The sequence below is a fragment of the Bubalus kerabau genome, chromosome 7 (genome assembly GCF_029407905.1).
Source record: "Bubalus kerabau isolate K-KA32 ecotype Philippines breed swamp buffalo chromosome 7, PCC_UOA_SB_1v2, whole genome shotgun sequence".
Classification (NCBI taxonomy): Eukaryota; Metazoa; Chordata; class Mammalia; order Artiodactyla; family Bovidae; genus Bubalus; species Bubalus kerabau.
Window position 1 is genome coordinate 54304700 of NC_073630.1, and position 17176 is coordinate 54321875.

Genomic DNA, 17176 nt, shown 5'->3' on the forward strand with positions numbered 1-17176 from the left:
TACTTCAACAAAGTACCTAAGAATAGTGTTTTCCTATTTAAAAAAAATTTTGATGTAAGCATTTCTGTTTCTGGCTAGGGAGTTGAGTCTCTTTGTGCCATTTTAATATTTTATATTTAAGAGGCTATGTCTTAATATATATATAATACCATGTTAAGGCACCGGTTACCAAGTTACAAAGTCACATCAGATTCAATAAAGGCCATTTGTTTGTCTTCCCAGGTGGCTCAGTGGTAAAGAATCCACCTGCCAATGCAAGAAATGGAGGAGATGCATGTTCAATCCCTGAGTTGGGATGATCCCCTGGAGGAGGAAATGGCAACCTACTCCTGTGTTCTTGCTTGGAAAATCCCAAGGACACAGGGGCCTGGTGGTCTATAGTTCATAGGATCATAAAGAGTCAGATGCAGATTCATGTAGCATACAATTTAGTAATTGCATCAGAGTCAAGTAAGCAGAAGGCATGGATACAGGGGTGAAGGAGAATAGAGAATAGGGGAAATAACTATTCTAGACCTAGGCAGTAGCCCAAGCTGCTGAGGGTTTCAGATGTGTCAGAGAAGAATTTGTCCTTCAGCACTACTACTTCATCTAATCAGCCAGAATCCTAAACTATCTCTTGAGACTCCTTGAAGTAATCTCAAGTTATTAATATGTTAACCAAAATGATGGTAGAGTAGAAAACCTCTTGCTGATCAAATCAAATAGCACTACTTGACGATTTTTATTGAATCATAATAGTCCTTCTGAAAAATCCTTGAAGGAGGAAAGACTTTAAAACTTTGCACATGAAAGTTAATAATATTGAGCCCTCCAAATTTCAATACTTTCATCCCAGAATTCAGGTGCTCTGGCCTAAGGTAGTGAGGGTAAGGTGGAGAAATTAATAGAAATTGATTTGAAACTATCAGAATCTGAATTTAGACTTGGGTGCACCAATATCGTGTCTTCCCAGGTGGCTCAGAGTAAAGAATCTGCCTGCCAATGCTGGAGACACAGGAGAGGTGGGTTTGATCCCTGGATCAGGAAGATCCCCTAAAGGAAATGACAACTTATTCCAGCATTCTTGCCTCAAAAACCCCTTGGACAGAGGAGCCTGGCAGGCTACAGTCCATGGGGTCGCAAAGAGTAGGACAGGACTGAGCGTCTGAGCATGCACACACGCATGCACCACCAATCTCAAGGTAAAAATTTCTGTTCAACAATGTTGACCAACCTCACTGAACAGCAGCATTCCTTACTTATGCTTTTAGTGTTTATCAGGGATGACAAATGGGTTTCATTCAACCTGTTGCTTTATAAGGATTAATTGGTAATGGCTTGCTGGAGTGCTACATTTAGAAGGACTTTGTGAAAAGTGTTAGTTGCTCAGATGTGTCCGACTCTTTGCTATCCCATGGACTATAGCCTGCCAGGGTCCTCTGTCCATAGAATTCTCCAGGCAAGAATACTGGAGTGGTTTGCCATTCTCTTCTCAGGGGATCTTCCTAACCCAGGGATCGAACCCAGGTCTCCTGCACTGCAGGCAGATTCTTTACCATCTGAGCCACCAGGGAAGGTGACATTATTGATTAGAGAGATTTGCCTTGGAATGGGATGGAGAGGATTCTTGCCAATACGTACCATTTCTAGGTTGAAATAAAATATCTAGGAGAGTGCTTGGTGAGAATTAAGTATTTAAGCAATGTTATTTATCTTCCATTTATTATTAACCTCTTCTAGGTGTAGCCAGAAAGAACTTTGCAATGGGCTTAGTAATGCCCATCTGGAGAATCCTAGAAGGTAGGGTGGCAAGATGAGCTGGGTACAGGAAGTGATACTATGTAAGGCACCATGTTGGATCCTAAGAGGAATCATTCAAGTTTTATATATTTATATGTATTTTAATTAAATACATTAGAATATTCATAAAAGGTAGGTAGCATATTTTATGAGTAGGGGAAATAAGCTGAAGCTATATTTTCTCCTCTGTTTATCACCATTTTACAATATGCCTAAGACATTCAAGAAAACAACCAGAGTAAATAAGGATATATTTTACTCTTCTCTTAGCACCCCTTATTTTTTATATTTAAAGTTAAATGTGACTTTAATATAAAGGTATGACCACCACATCAGCCAGGAATTTTTTATACCATTGTGTACTCAAAAGCCCATTTTTTTGTCTGAATAACTATGGAAGAATGGGCTCCTGAGAAACTAGATTAATCAAATTTAAAAGCAAATGTAAATTTAAATCAACCATGGAACCCTGCTGTACAGCAATTAACATTTCAAGGTAAAATGAAATGTGATGATAGTAAATACCAGTTGTATGCAGAATTGGAAGCATATTCTGTTTCATGGTGTATTTGGGCAGAGAATGGAAATTTGAAAGGAAAGCCATTATTAATACCCTAGATTTGACATTTCAAGATATAATTTAAACTTGATTACAATTTCTATTAATTTTTTTCAATTTTCCTACCTCATAGTTCTAGATATGTTTCTCAGTCTTGGCACTGTAGACATTTTGGACTGTAGAATTCTTTCTTTAGGGACTGTGCTTTGTGTTGTGGGACATTAGCAGAACCCCTAGCTTCTGCATACTAGATGCCAGTGGCAACTTGCCCCCTCCCATCCTTAGCAGTTGTGATACAAAAAATGTCTCGAGATGCTCAGCATGGATTGGGGAATTAAGAGAACTGGGTTACCACTGACTAACTCTCATACTCACTAACAGTGTAACTTTGTGTGGTTCCCTATTCTCCCTAGACCAGATTTCATTTAAATAAGTGAGGTTTTTGCAGTCTTATTCAGTTCTAAAAGACTTTAGTTTGTTCTTTCTATTACTTTCTTCAAGGAAAAAAAAACAATGTTCCAGAGACAGAAAGTCCTTGAGGATGATCCTTGGGAATTAAGCTGAAAGGAATGTTAAGCATGGGTTAAATTTGGCACAGCAAAAGCAAAATGACTGGAGTCATGCATATGCTTTATGAATGTCACCCAGGAGTCTGAATTTTCATAGTTGTTCTTGGTTACCATGGAAATCTATGTGAAGGAATTGGGAGCACTGGAAGGGAAGGCTGGAAGGCTGTGGGGGATAGGTGAGGGGCCATAAATTTTAGAGGCATTCAAGAAGTAAAGGATTATCTTTGATGTAATGTTTATGACTTTAAAAACTCTTTTCTGATAAAATATATTATTATTTATATATTTCTTTTTTTTTAATTTTATTTTATTTTTGAACTTTACAATATTGTATTGGTTTTGCCAAATATCGAAATGAATCCGCCACAGGTATACACGTGTTCCCCATCCTGAACCCTCCTCCCTCCTCCCTCCCCATACCATCCCTCTGGGTCGTCCCAGTGCACCTCTGATTAATATCTCTGTGGTTCTAAGTTACTCAGCTAAAATCATGATCTAGTCATTACCCTGGTTCAAGAATTTTCTTTTTTTTTTTGCTCAAGGAGTGGAGGTCAAGCATTCGCCTTCTGAAGCCAGAAGTTCATTGCTAATTTTTAATGTCCACAAAATCTGCTGCTGTGGTATTTCTGGGTCTGCTGACAAGGACAGGAAGCTCCACATTGGTGAAGTGCCTATGTACAGGCAGCACTACCGATGGATAATGGAGATTCTAATTTAATCAGCCTGAGTTAAGGAGAGCAACATAAATTAAATCTTTCTAAAGATGTTTGATTTGTCATGCTTAGAACAGAACATCTAGGCACACCTGCTTCTTCCTCACTTATGGTTGTGCTTTGTAATATTTCTTAGCTCTTGTCCTTTCCTAAGACATTAGTGGGCCAACCTCGCCACCATAACTGCAGCGTGCACAGTTGGTGTGTGGCTCTTTGGCTGGCCAGTACATACTGTTTCTCTTTGCATCAAATGTATTTTCTCCCTCTCCCTGCCCTCCCAATGAGAAATCACTTTTACTGGAAGTTATCCTTAATCACCAGTCAAATGAGCCTCTCTTGAAATCTGGCTTCACATTAACCTGCTGCTACCACCTTACTGTATTGGCATCAAACAGAGTCATATATCAATGCAGGTTAATTTCTTAAAATCTGTTAGATAGGGTGATCTTTTGCTCTGTGGCATGCAGATTATGTTGGTAAACTTGGTAATACATGGGAGTTAACCCAGAAATTGTACAGTTCTGCTTTTTCTTGTTGCAGAGCCAGGGGACAGGCAATTTATTATACTCTTATTCACCCTGAATAGGTCAGAACCGTGAAATTTGAGAATCCTTCATTTGAGGCTATCAAGTCATTGGGGAGATTACATCTACATTGTGCTTTAATCTGCAGGATGGCCACTGCCATCTGTAAAATGTCGGATCTGTCCACATTGTTAATGTAAGGGGCACTGTCTGGGTGATCATCAGCTGAATGTGGTGACAAGTAATTTTATTGAAGGATCAAGTGAGAACTTAACCCTCTTGATTTTTTTCCCTTGAACCCATTTTCTTACTTTTTGATGGAATGAGGACATTTTTAGAAAATACAGTGACTTCTGCGGTGGTTTTACACAAAATGTTTCTCACCCTTACATCTAAATTTAGTTTATCCCCTTACATCTAAATTTAGTTTATCTGAGAGGTTATGCCAAAAGGAATTAACACATTACCAAAAAATAAAGAAAAAATGTAATTTTATATGAATTAAAGCACTCTTTTTCTAGCTTGTGCTGTAACTATTTTATAGTGATCTTTTGGAGTATTTACTTTTCATTTTTTAATGGACAAGGTTTCTTCCCCCTCTGTGGATGTACAGGAATTGTATTAATGCTTAATATTGCTTGAACCTACTTTTCATATTAGAATATGTTCTCTTTCTCTTTTAGACCTATAATTTAGGCAGACAAAAGAGGAAATATAGATTAACCTTAGAGCTTCGTAAATAATTCAAGATTATAAGATGTTACTAAAGCTTAGAAGTCAGATAGCAAAAATAGAATCCATATTCTGCAGTTGTTATATACCAATATAAGCTTGATCACAGAGTTTTATATTTATAAAATAAGAAAGAACAATTTTACACACATGTGTATACATCCTATTAATGCTTAGGTGAGTATGCGTGAATAAGTGGCTTCAGTCGTGTCTGATTCTTTGCCACCCAATGGACTGAGGCCCGCCAAGCTCTTCTGTCCATGGGATTTACATTGATTTATAATTTTTTCACATATAAGATTAAAAAGAGATGTATATATGTTACTTACTGAAAATATGAGTTCAATGACTTTCAAAATCCACATTTTACTGCAAAAAGGTAAAGTAAATAATTTACTTTCTGAAAACCAAATTCTATAAAATTTGACTGTGAAATTGTACATCTAACTCTTAGAATAATTTGGGAAGCCTTTTTTTTTCTTTTTTAATCTTCAAATGACTGCACTTTGTCAGATATTTCAGTTAAGGAACAGCGGTGGTGGTGGTGAGTCAACGTGAAGGTTGAAATAGAGAGGTAATAAAATATCTGAAATTAGAAAACAAGGTTAATGGTGATGTTTGAATGAAACCTTTTCAAACCCACTGTCAAAACACAACTTCTTTTCCCTCTTGTTTGACTCTCATGGCAACCTTGCTACCTTTTACAGCGACTTCCCTTCTGGGGTGTGTTTTCTGAATGCCTTTCATTTAATAGGCATATTTTAGAAATCTAATTTCACTGTCTGCTTCAGATCAGCGATGCTGTAGAAACCTAACCATTTTAGACTGTCTGGATGCTGTTTTCATCAAGTCATTAACATTATTATTGAGGGTGACAAGGAAGTTATCTCCCCTCACTCAGAGCATCTTCTTTGTTAAAGAACACAGCCCCTTAACCTTTTTAAAGGATGTGGTTTCACCAAGCTAACTTTTTATGTACAGCTGTTTTCCATTTTAATTTCAGTTTATATCTGTCTGCAGTGCTTCCTGCAAAACGTACAAGGCTTTTTCATGTCAGTAAAGCGTGGCTGGGTTATGTATAGGTGTTCTCAGGATCTTAGTTTCTTAGCACATTAGAGTTGAGCCCAGACTCCTCATTTTCAAGATGAAGGAGCTGAAAACTCAGGTTGTCCTGCCGAGTAGCATCAACGTGACGAGCTCTATTATGATATCCTGACACTTCATCAAATGTGTTTTCCCTCTTCTACATCCTGCCCTTTTGCACCAGTCTTACCTTTGTTAGAATATTTTGAGACCCTGAAAACCAAGTAATTTATATTAGCCTTTTTGTTCTGGATTATTTCTCCTTCATTTTTGTTAAACCACAAAACAGATTCGAGCCTTTTGCTTTATGCCATAATTTATTTGGGCCAAACTCTAACACGAACTGAAATATAGTTTGTTATAAAAGGCATATCATTGCTTTTATAAAAATAATACATACTTGGGCAATTTAAAATAATACTGGTATAAATAACATACTAAAAATAAACAGAAGTTACACCAGCCACTCAAACCTATGTTTAATATTTTGGCAAACATACTGACAATCATATATCTGTGCAAATATTTATTATTCATATATGTATGAAATTTTGCCTGCATTGATTCATACTATAATTCAGTGTCAATAATGCTTGAGGCTGCCATTTCCTTTAACATGGCTAACACAGATCCTTGTCAATTTTTAAAATGTTTACCATTCTGAACACATGAAAAAAAACTATTTTATTTTTCTAGCTCAGATGAAGCCTTTAAATCACCTTTTCATGTATTTGTTCTTATTTGTATGCATACAACCACATCGGTTTAGTTTAACTGATTTGTTAAATTTGGCCATTTACTTTTTATATATGATATTTTGCAAATAGTTTCTCAGTTTAAAAAAATGTTTGAACTTGTTATGTCTTTTTTTTGTTTTTGTTTGTTTGTTGTTTTCTGATGTTTGCTACCATAAGTTTTCCTTCATAGTAAGGATACATTTATTATTCTAAACCATGCAAGCAATTAATTTCAAGAATAGGACTATATATAAGCATGTCAATAGTTACTAACACCATAAATTATTTTATAATATCTTATGTGTAAGTAAGTAATGTTGATAACATCTCTGTGGCAAGGAGAGGGTCTTTTATTAGGCAAGAGTAACAAATGCCCAAGTATATGTAACAAAGCTAATTAGCTGTTTACTGATTTCCTACCATTGGGTTTGCATCCCTTGGGCCTTTAGTTCTTCATCTTGTTATTGTCTTGACACTCCACATGAAGCATAATATATATATATATATATTTACCTTGTGTATCTTGTGTGAGAGTAGTTTATAGCTGAATATATTAACTTTCTGCCTTGAATTTTTCCATATGCTATTTTCCCATTGAATATAGGAAATAAGATCATTTACTTGGAGGAATTCTGCATTGTCTGAAGACGTTGCCACAGATCTATTTGGTCAACAAAGTTAATCATCTCTGTCTCTCATATTGGGCCCACAGTTTATGATCTGAAACTTGCTTTCTACAGATACTTATCTTCCTTCTATCCTTTTATTTTATTTTTGTTCTTTCCTGTCACTGCTTTTGCTGTAGTAAAGTTGCTCATTTTGTTTTTAATACGGTGCCTTCTCTTTTTTAGGATTTTCCATTCGCCTCTTCAAAGCTCTGTTGTTTTCTTCCTGGGCACTTTCAGACACCAATGATGTCAAGTTGAATGCTAGGTAACAAAGACATGGTCAATGTGTAAGGACAAGCATTTAAGGATTTATCAACTTTTGAGTTACAGTTAGGAGATCACATCGACATCAAATAAAGCCTATCAGTCTCCCCTAATGCTTGTATACTGCCCTCTTTTCATGCCATGTTTTTTAAAACAAAAACTATTAATTTTGTTCCCTTGTATATGCAATGGTGAGGACTCTATTATTTTTGTAGAGCAAAATCATCCCAGGTTAGAAAAGGAGAGAATTGAGATGACTGAAGGATATTAATAGCCACGAAGATTTTGCTTCTAGCAGTTATAGAGAAGTATAGACTAGGTAAATCTTACTAAGAAGTACAAGAAAGAAGTGTGTTAATGAGTTGATACTTGGAACAACTAGTTCAGAGGGAAAGTAAACTTTTTTTTTCAGTAAACATATACTTTTTACTTCAGTAAACATATACTTCAGTATACATAAACTTTTCAGTAAAAAGTAAACTTTTTAAGTAAAATGTGACTGAAGTTGGGAATCTCTTACATTTTGGGGGAGGGTAAATACTAAAATTCAAGGCAAATTTGAAGTGGTCAAACAGATGGCAAGAGTGAACATCGACATTCTAGGAATCAGAGAACTAAGATGGACTGGAATGGGTGAATTTAACTCAGATGATGATTATATCTACTACTGTGGGCAGGAATCCCTTAGAAGAAATGGAGTAGCCATTGTAGTCAACAAAAGAGTTAAAAATTCAGTACTTGGATGCAATCTCAAAAATGACAGAATGATCTCTATTTGTTTCCAAGGCAAACCATTCGATATCACAGTAATCCAACTCTATGCCCTGACCAGTAATGCTGAAGAAGCTGAACAGTTCTCTGAAGACTACAGGACCTTTTAGAACTAACACCCCAAAAAGATGTCCTTTTCATTCTAGGGGACTGGAATGCAGAAGTAGGAAGTCAAGAAACACCTGGAGTAACAGGCAAATTTGGCCTTGGGGTACAGAATAAAGCAGGGCACAGGCTAATAGAGTTTTGCCAAGAGAATGCGCTGGACATAGAAAACACCCTCTTCCAACAACACAAGAGAAGACTCTACACATGGACATCACGAGTTGGTCAACACCAAAATCAGATTGATTATATTCTTTGCAGCCAAAGATGGAGAGGCTCTATACAGTCAGCAAAAACAAGACCAGAGCTGACTGTGACTCAGATCATGAACTCCTTATTACCAAATTCAGACTTAAATTGAAGACAGTAGGGAAAACCACTAGGCCATTCAGGTATGACCTAAATCAAATCCCTTATGATTATACAGTGGAAGTGAGAAATAGATTTAAGGGACTAGATCTGATAGACAGAGTGCCTGATGAACTATGGGCGGAGGAGGTTCATGACACTGTACAAGAGACAGGCATCAAGACCATTCCAAGAAAAAGAAATGCAAAGAAACAAAATGACTGTCTGAGGAGGCCTTACAAATAGCTGTGAAAAGAAGGGAAGCAAAAAACAAAGGAAAAAATGAAAGATATACCCATTTGAATGCAGAGTTACAAAGAATAGCAAGGAAAGATAAGAAAGCCTTCTTCAGTGATCAATGCAAAGAAAGAGAGGAAAACAATAGAATGGGAAAGACTAGAAATCTCTTCAAGAAAATTAGAGATACCAAGGGAACATTTCATGGAAAGATGGGCTCAATAAAGGACAGAAATGGTATGGACCTAACAGAAGCATAAGACATTAAGAAGAGGTGGCAATAATACACAGAAGAATTGTACAAAAAAAATCTAAATGGCCCAGATAATCACAATGGTGTGATCAGTCACCTAGAGCCAGACATCCTGGAATATGAAGTCAAGTGGGCCTTAGGAAGCATCACCATGAACAAAGGTAGTGGAGGTGATGGAATTCCAGTTGAGCTATTTCAAATCCTAAAAGATGATTCTGTGAAAGTGCTACACTCAATATGTCAGCAAATTTGGAAAACTCAGCAGTGGCTATAGTACTGGAAAAGGTGAGTTTTCATTCCAATCCCAAAGAAAGGCAATGCCAAAGAATGCTCAAACTACTGCACAACTACACTCACCTCACACGCTAGTAAAGTAATGCTCAAATTCTCTAAGCTAGGCTTTAGCATTGGTGAACCGTGAACTTCCAGATGTTCAAGCTGGTTATAGAAAAGGCAGAGGAACCAGAGATCATATTGCCAACATCTGCTAGATCATCAAAGAAGCAAGAGAGTTCCAGAAAAACATCTATTTCTGCTTTATTGACTATGCCAAAGCCTTTGACTGTGTGGATCACAATAAACTGTGGAAAATTCTGAAAAAGATGGGAATACCAGACCACCTGACCTGCCTCTTGAGAAACCTATATTCAGGTCAGGAAGTAACAGTTAGAACTGGACATGGAACAACAGACTGGTCCCAAATAGGGAAAGGAGTATGTCAAGGCTGTATATTGTCACTCTGGTTATTTAACTTATATGCAGAGTACATCATGATCAAAGCTGGGCTGGATGAAGCACAAGCTGGAATCAAGATTGCCAGGAGAAATGTCAATAACCTCAGATATGCATATAACACCACCCTTATGGCAGAAAGTGAAGAAGAACTAAAGAGCCTCTTGATGAAAGTGAAAGAGGAGAGTGAAAAAGTTGGCTTAAAGCTCAACATTCAGAAAAATGGCATCCGGTCTGATCACTTCATGGCAAATAGATGGGGAAACTGTGGAAACAGTGGCTGAGTTTATTTTTTTGGGCTCCAAAATCACTGCAGATGGTGATTGAAGCCATGAAATTAAAAGATGCTTACTCCTTGGAAGGAAAGTTATGACCAACCTAGACTGCATAGTAAAAAGCAGAGACAATGCTTTGCCAACAAAGGTCCGTCTAGTCAAGGCTATGGTTTTTCCAGTGGTCATGTATGGATGTGAGAGTTGGACTGTAAAGAAAGCTGAGCGCAGAAGAATTGATGCTTTTGAACTGTGGTGTTGGAGAAGACACTTGAGAGTCCCTTGAACTGCAAGGAGATCCAACTAGTCCATCCTAAAGAAGTTCAGTCCTGGGTGTTCACTGGATGGACTGATATTGAAGCTGAAACTCCAATACTTTGGCCACCTGATACGATGAGCTGACTCATTTGAAAAGACCCTAATGCTGGGTAAGATTGAGGGCAGGTGGAGAAGGGGACGACAGAGGATGAGATGGTTGGATGGCATCAGTGACTCAATGGACATGAGTTTGGATAAACTCCACGTGTTGGTGAAGGACAGGGAGGCCTGGCATGCTGTGGTTCATGCGATCGCAAAGTGTCAGACACAACTGAGCAACTGAACTGAACTGAAATACTAAAATTAGTGAACAAAATGAGAGTTAGCATTTGTAGGTCACCTACTAACAGACATCAATAAGGCATTGAATTCTTAGTGCTATAAAAGATGGCTCTCACTAACCCCATTTTACAGGTGGGAAAGCTGAAGTCAAAACCCAGGTCAAATATGTCAAACAATGTGCAGTGTTTTTAGTTAATAGTTGAGCCCCAAATCTCTTTGGTTTCAAGGGCATGATATTTCTGTCTCCACTGAGGGTCTTAGAAGAGAAATCTCCATGGAAACCAACTCTGGTTTGGTGGGAGTTTGGTGAACTCTCATATTGTCAAAAAACACACTATTGAGCAGGAAAAAAAATAATCTCTTTGAGCTACCCTGAAAAAGCAGATTGGTAGGTATTGGAGGTATAAATGAATGGCTACCTAGTATTTTCTTGTTCATTCTTTGTTTTAGTATCATCTATATTTTCAAGTTGGAAGATTTCAGGTTATATTCTCCATTTATGGCTTGTCTCAATATGAAAGTCACTCAGTTGTGTCTGACTCTTTGTGACCCCATGGACTATAGAGTCCATTGAGTTCTCCAGGCCAGAATACTGGAGTGGGTAGCCTTTTCCCTCTCCAAGGGAATCTTCCAAACCCAGGGTTTGAACCCAGGTATCGCACATTGCATGCAGAGTACCAGCTGAGCCACAAGGGAAGCCCAAGAATACTGGAGTGGGTAGCCTATTCCTTTTCCAGCAGATCTTCCCAACCCAGGAATCGAACTGGGGCCTGCTGCATTGCAGGCAGTATCCTTACCAACTGAGCTATCAGGGATTCCATGGCTTGTCTATTTATTTTAATTTTCAGGTCATGCATCATTCCTTATACATGTTGGCAGTCTATGTAAACAAGCATCTACTGTTCTCAGCTCTTCTGTTTATCTGCTCGGAATCTTCTCTTCTCAAGTGATTACCTTCCTACTGAATCTGCTGCAGGCCTCAACTAGTATTGTTTGTTCTTTCTTATTGTTCAAATTTGAAGTTATTAAATCTATTTAAAATTTTATGCAAAAGTAAATATGAATATTTGAGGATTCTTTTTTAATCTTTCAAAATATAACATGTGACTCTTTCACTGTACAAATGCAGGCTAATTTCAGTTTTGCTCATTAGAATCTAGGATCATGGAGGAAATAAAACATTTCTTCACTTGTCTGAATCTAGCATCTAGTATGCATGTGCCTGCTTTTGAATTCAATTGTTTTAATGCTGTTTAGATAGAAAATTTTTATGTATCAAAATCATTAAAAAGAAACATTGTGATCTACATATTTTCAGTTCATTTCAGTTCAATCTCTCAGTTGTGTCTGACTCTTTGTGACCCCATGGACTGTAGCACGCCAGGCTGCCCTGTCAATCATCAACTCCTGGAGCCTATCAAACTCATGTCCATTGTGTCAAATTGCCATACAACGATCTCATCCTCTGTCATCCCCTTCTCTTCCCACCTTCAATCTTTCCCAGCATCAGGGGCTTTTCCAGTGAGTCGGTTCTTTGAATCGGGTGGCCAAAGTATTGGAGTTTCAGCTTCAGCATCACTCCTTGCAATGAATATTCAGGACTGATTTCCTTTAGGATTGACTGGTTGGATCTCCTTGCTGTCCAAGGGACTCTCAAGAGTCTTCTCCAACAGCACAGTTCAAAAGCATCAATTCTTTGTTGCTCAGCTTTCTTTATGGTCCAACTCTCACATCCATACATGACTATTGGAAAAACCATAGCTTTGATTAGATGGACATATGTTGGTAAAGTAATGTCTCTGCTTTTTAATATGCTGTCTAGGTTGGTCATAGCATTTCTTCTAAAGAACAAGCATCTTTTAATTTCATGGCTGCAGTCACCATCTGCAGTGATTTGGAGACCCCAAAATAAAGTCTGTTACTGTTTCCACTGTTTCTCCATCTATTTCCCATGAAATGATGGGACCAGATGCCATGATCTTAGTTTTCTGAATGTTGAGTTTTAAGCCAACTTTTTCACTCTCCTCTTTCACTTTCATCAAGAGGCTCTTAGTTCTTTGCTTTCTGCCATAAGGGTGGTGTCATCTGCATTTCTGAGGTTATTGATATTTCTCCTGGCAGTCTTGATTCCAGCTTGTGCTTCAACCAGCCTGGCATTTTGCATGATATTCTTTACATATAAGTTAAATAAACAGGGTGAAAATATACAGCTTTGACATACTCCTTTCCTGATTTGGAACCAGTCTGTTGTTCCATGTCCAGTTCTAACTGTTGCTTCTTGACCTGCATGCAGATTTCTCAGGAGGCAAGTATGGTGGTCTGGTAGTCCCTTCTCTTCAAGAATTTTCCACAGTTTATTGTGATCCACACAGTCAAAGGCTTTGGCCTAGTCAAAGCAAAAGTAGATGTTTTTCTGGAACTCTCTTGCTTTTTTGACGATCCAGTGGATGTTGGCAATTTGATATCTGGTTCCTCTGCCTTTTCTAAATCCAGCTTGAACATCTAGAAGTTCATGGTTCAGGTACTGTTGAAGCCTGGTTTGGAGAATTTTGAGCCTTACTTTGTGTGTGAGATGAATGCAGTTGTGCAGTAGTTTGAACATTCTTTGGCATTCCTTTTCTTTGGGATTGGAGTGAAAACAGACCTTTTCCAGTTCTGTGGCCACTGCTGAGTTTTCCAAGTTTTCTGGCCTACTGAGTGCAGAAAGTGAGTGCGGCACTTTCACAGCATCATCTTTTAGGATTTGAAATAGCTAACTGGACTTGCATTAACTCCACTGGCTTTGGTCATAGCGATGTTTCCAAAGGCCCACTTGACTTCGCATACCAGCATGTCTGTCTCTAGGTGAGTGATCACACCATCATGGTTATCTGGGTCATGAAGATCTTTTTTTTATAATTCTTCTGTATATTCTTGCCACGTCTTCTTAATATCTTCTGTTCCTGTTAGGTCCATGTCTGTCCTTTATTGTGTTCCTTTTTGCATGAAATGTTCCCTTGGTATCTCTAATTTTCTTGATGAGATTGCTAGTCTTTCCTATTCTATATTTTCCTCTATTTCTTTGCATTGATCTCTGAGGAAGCCTTTCCTATCTCTCCTTGCTATTCTTTGGAACTCTGCATTCAGATGGGTAATTTTTTTCCTTTCACTTGTCTTCTTTTCTCAGCCATTTGTAAGGCCTCCTCAGACAACCATTTTGCCTTTTTGCCTCTCTTTTTCTTGGGGATCGTCTTGATCACTGCCTCCTGTACAATGTCATGAACCTCCGTCCATAGTTCTTCAGCCACTCAATCTATCAAATCTAATTCCTTGAATCTATTTATCACTTCCATTGTATAATCGTAAGGTATTTGATTTAGGTCATACCTGAATGGTCTAGTGATTTTCCCCATTTTCTTCAATTTAAGTCTGAATTTGGCAATAAGGAGTTCATGATCTGAGCCACAGTCAGCTTCTGGTCTTGTTTTTGCTGACTGTATAGAGATTCTCCATCTTTGGCTGCAATGAATATAATCAATGTGATTTTGATATTGACCGTCTGGTGATGTCCATGTGTAGAGTCTTCTCTTGTGTTGTTGGAAGAGGGTGTTTGCTATTACCAATGCATTCTCTTGACTATATTAAACATATTGGCTTTGGATAGACCCTTGGAGTTTGTGGCTAGAACTTATTTCCTGATTATCAAGTAAATGTGGTTGCAGAGCAGCAAAAGAGAGACAGAGAGAGATTCATGAGTTTTCTACAGAATCAGTTGCATTACAGCCCCATCTTATCCATTTAAAGCTCTGTTCTTTGAATTTGAGGATGACGCCTCTAATGAGTCAACATCAGCATTACACGATCTTGAGTTGTTTTTCTGGTGGAGGTAATTACTGTTCTCTGATTCACCCCCACTTTCTTGATTCTGATTCCCTAGTGATAGACTGCTTGTACCTATAACATCACTGGCTAGGTGATTGTTAAATTATCCTAACAATGGTCTGAGCAATTGTGCATGTATTTTTTTGTCTCCACATGATGTTATAATAACCACTGGAGCAAAATAGCTATATATACACATTATTTTGATAAAGCAACAAAATGACAAAGTAGACAATGAAAAATATTTCTATTTTCTGCTGTGTAGCCCTTATTTCATTTCCTGTCCATTGGAAGGCTTTAGGTTAGATTATTTTTTGGCTATTTTCCAGTTCTGAAAACTTATGGTTCATAAATTCAATATAGTTAAACAAAACATCTCCATGAATTAATTCCTTTAATAGTTTTAGGAACATTGATTTCATTGTTTATAGTTAGAAAATTAGCAAAATGTTATTATTATCTTCAGATAATGTATGTCAAAATAACATTATGCAGATTATTTATAGTTGGTATATCTTCACTGTATCAAGATAATAATCATTTTTTAGTCTGCTATGTGTTATGTCTAGGTAACATAGAAGTAGAGTATTTTGGCTTTTTGCATTTGACTTTTTTTTTCATAGTTAAACTTCTGATTCTCTTTGGTCCTTATTAGTTTCAAATTATAAGCTATGTATAAATTCTAAGCATGGAAAAATATAATCCTATTAAGGGCACATAAAGGAGACTGGTGTATCTTGTAGGAAAACTGAAAAGGTCCATTGAAATGACAAGCTGGTAAGACCTTACTTTACGGTTGAAGAAACAGGTCAAAACAATGTTGTGCCTCTATTTAGCTTCCAGGGTTCCCTGGGTTTCTAATCCTTAGTTTTCCAGCTTATCCATGATACATTCTTTAAACTGGAAAATATTTAGGAATAAGGTGATGATGATTAGTGTATAAACGCAGTGGAAATTCCTAGAGGTGATTCAGACCAAAAATTGGTCTGTGTTCTCCAGGAATTTCAGCAAGAAGTGCCAACGGTGTGAAATTCTCTGTAGCTTGGCATAGTTCCTTTATGGGACCCAGAATTGTCAGACTCATGTTATTCCCTTCACAGTAAACTTTCTTGTCATTAGTAGTCTGTACCTCACAATAAATAAAATGCTGAGGAATTGGGTAACCCTTATTCATATGAGAAGAGAAGAGGTTTGCATCCTAATGCCTTGGCCATTGTGAAACATAGAAATTAGTCGATGAAATAGTCCCCTTTGAAGGATACATATGGTGAGATGTCACAGAATTATGTTTCAGAATTGATAGTGTATTTTGCACAGTGTTTTTACCAAGATAATATCATATGCCAATTATAAATATCCTTTCAGTGTTTGATGTCTCTGCTGAGTCTTTAGTTACTGCAGGTTTAAAATAAATATACTGAGAAAAATCTTGCTTTTTATTCTTTTCTCAGTAGTTTTTCTCACCTAAACAGCAAAAGGGTCAGAAGTCAGATCAGGTGGTGATCACTTGATTTTAGTCTTTCTACTTGAAATGAAAATATTTGTTCTCATACAATCTGATGTCTGCACCACTACATTTTTAAAGTATCATGAGGTCGATTTAGTGTAGTTCCAAAGCCCATGGTTTTGGAAGAAAAATTCTGATCATAAAAAATTATTGCTCAAAGTGAGTTAAAGAAATAAAAAAGTAAGTAAATAAATGATTTTCTGGTCATATACAAGAGAGATACACTAAAGAAAAAGAAATTCTTTCATGTTTATTAAGACCAGTTAAGGGAGATGTTTTAACTTGAAAGCTTTAACATTATCAAGAAATGTCTCCCTTTTGCAATTTTTAAAGCTTTCTTCAGGTTCATTTGTGTTCTGGCATTTGAGTGCAACAAAGGGAAATTGGACTTTTGCCCCATGATTATGGAATAACTTTCCCTTCCTCCAAAATTTAATGGGATAAAGAAGATAATACATTGGTCTTTTTCCCAGAAAATGATTCTTCATTCTGTGATTAAGCAGTTAGCTATTCTCCATTTTTGGTAAACCTGAACTTCCAGATATGTCTTTAATATGGTGGTTCTCAACCAGGGGTTATTTTACCCGCAGAAGAACATTTGGCATTGTCTGGAGACATTTTTGGTTGTCACAACCCGGGTGGTACTCTTAGAATCAAGTGAGTAGAAGGCATGGACACTGCTAAACGGTCTGTAGTGCACAAGCCAGTTTATTGCAGTAAAGAACGTCCCAGCTTCAAATGTCAGACGGGCCCAAGCAGAGAACCCCTGCTTAATGTTTGTCACATTGTATCATCATCATTTGTTTACAATCTAATGGTGATTTCTATCTATTCATAATTATACTTTCCCCCATATATG

At 37.3% G+C, this 17176-nt stretch overlaps 1 protein-coding gene across 3 annotated transcripts in view; it reads left to right on the forward strand.

Moving 5' to 3' along the window:
• PCDH7 (protocadherin 7) overlaps nucleotides 1-17176 on the forward strand; it is a 476179-nt gene that overhangs the window by 148545 nt on the left and 310458 nt on the right. Inside the window, exon 2 of one of the 3 annotated variants that reach the window (XM_055588215.1) lies at nucleotides 3453-3608. The exons of the other annotated variants lie outside the window; for them this stretch is intronic. Within the exon in view, the coding sequence (XP_055444190.1) occupies nucleotides 3453-3500 (48 nt within the window). The 3' untranslated portion in view covers nucleotides 3501-3608. Of the gene's footprint in view, nucleotides 1-3452; nucleotides 3609-17176 lie in introns of those variants that run through there. 3 annotated transcript variants of the gene reach the window in all.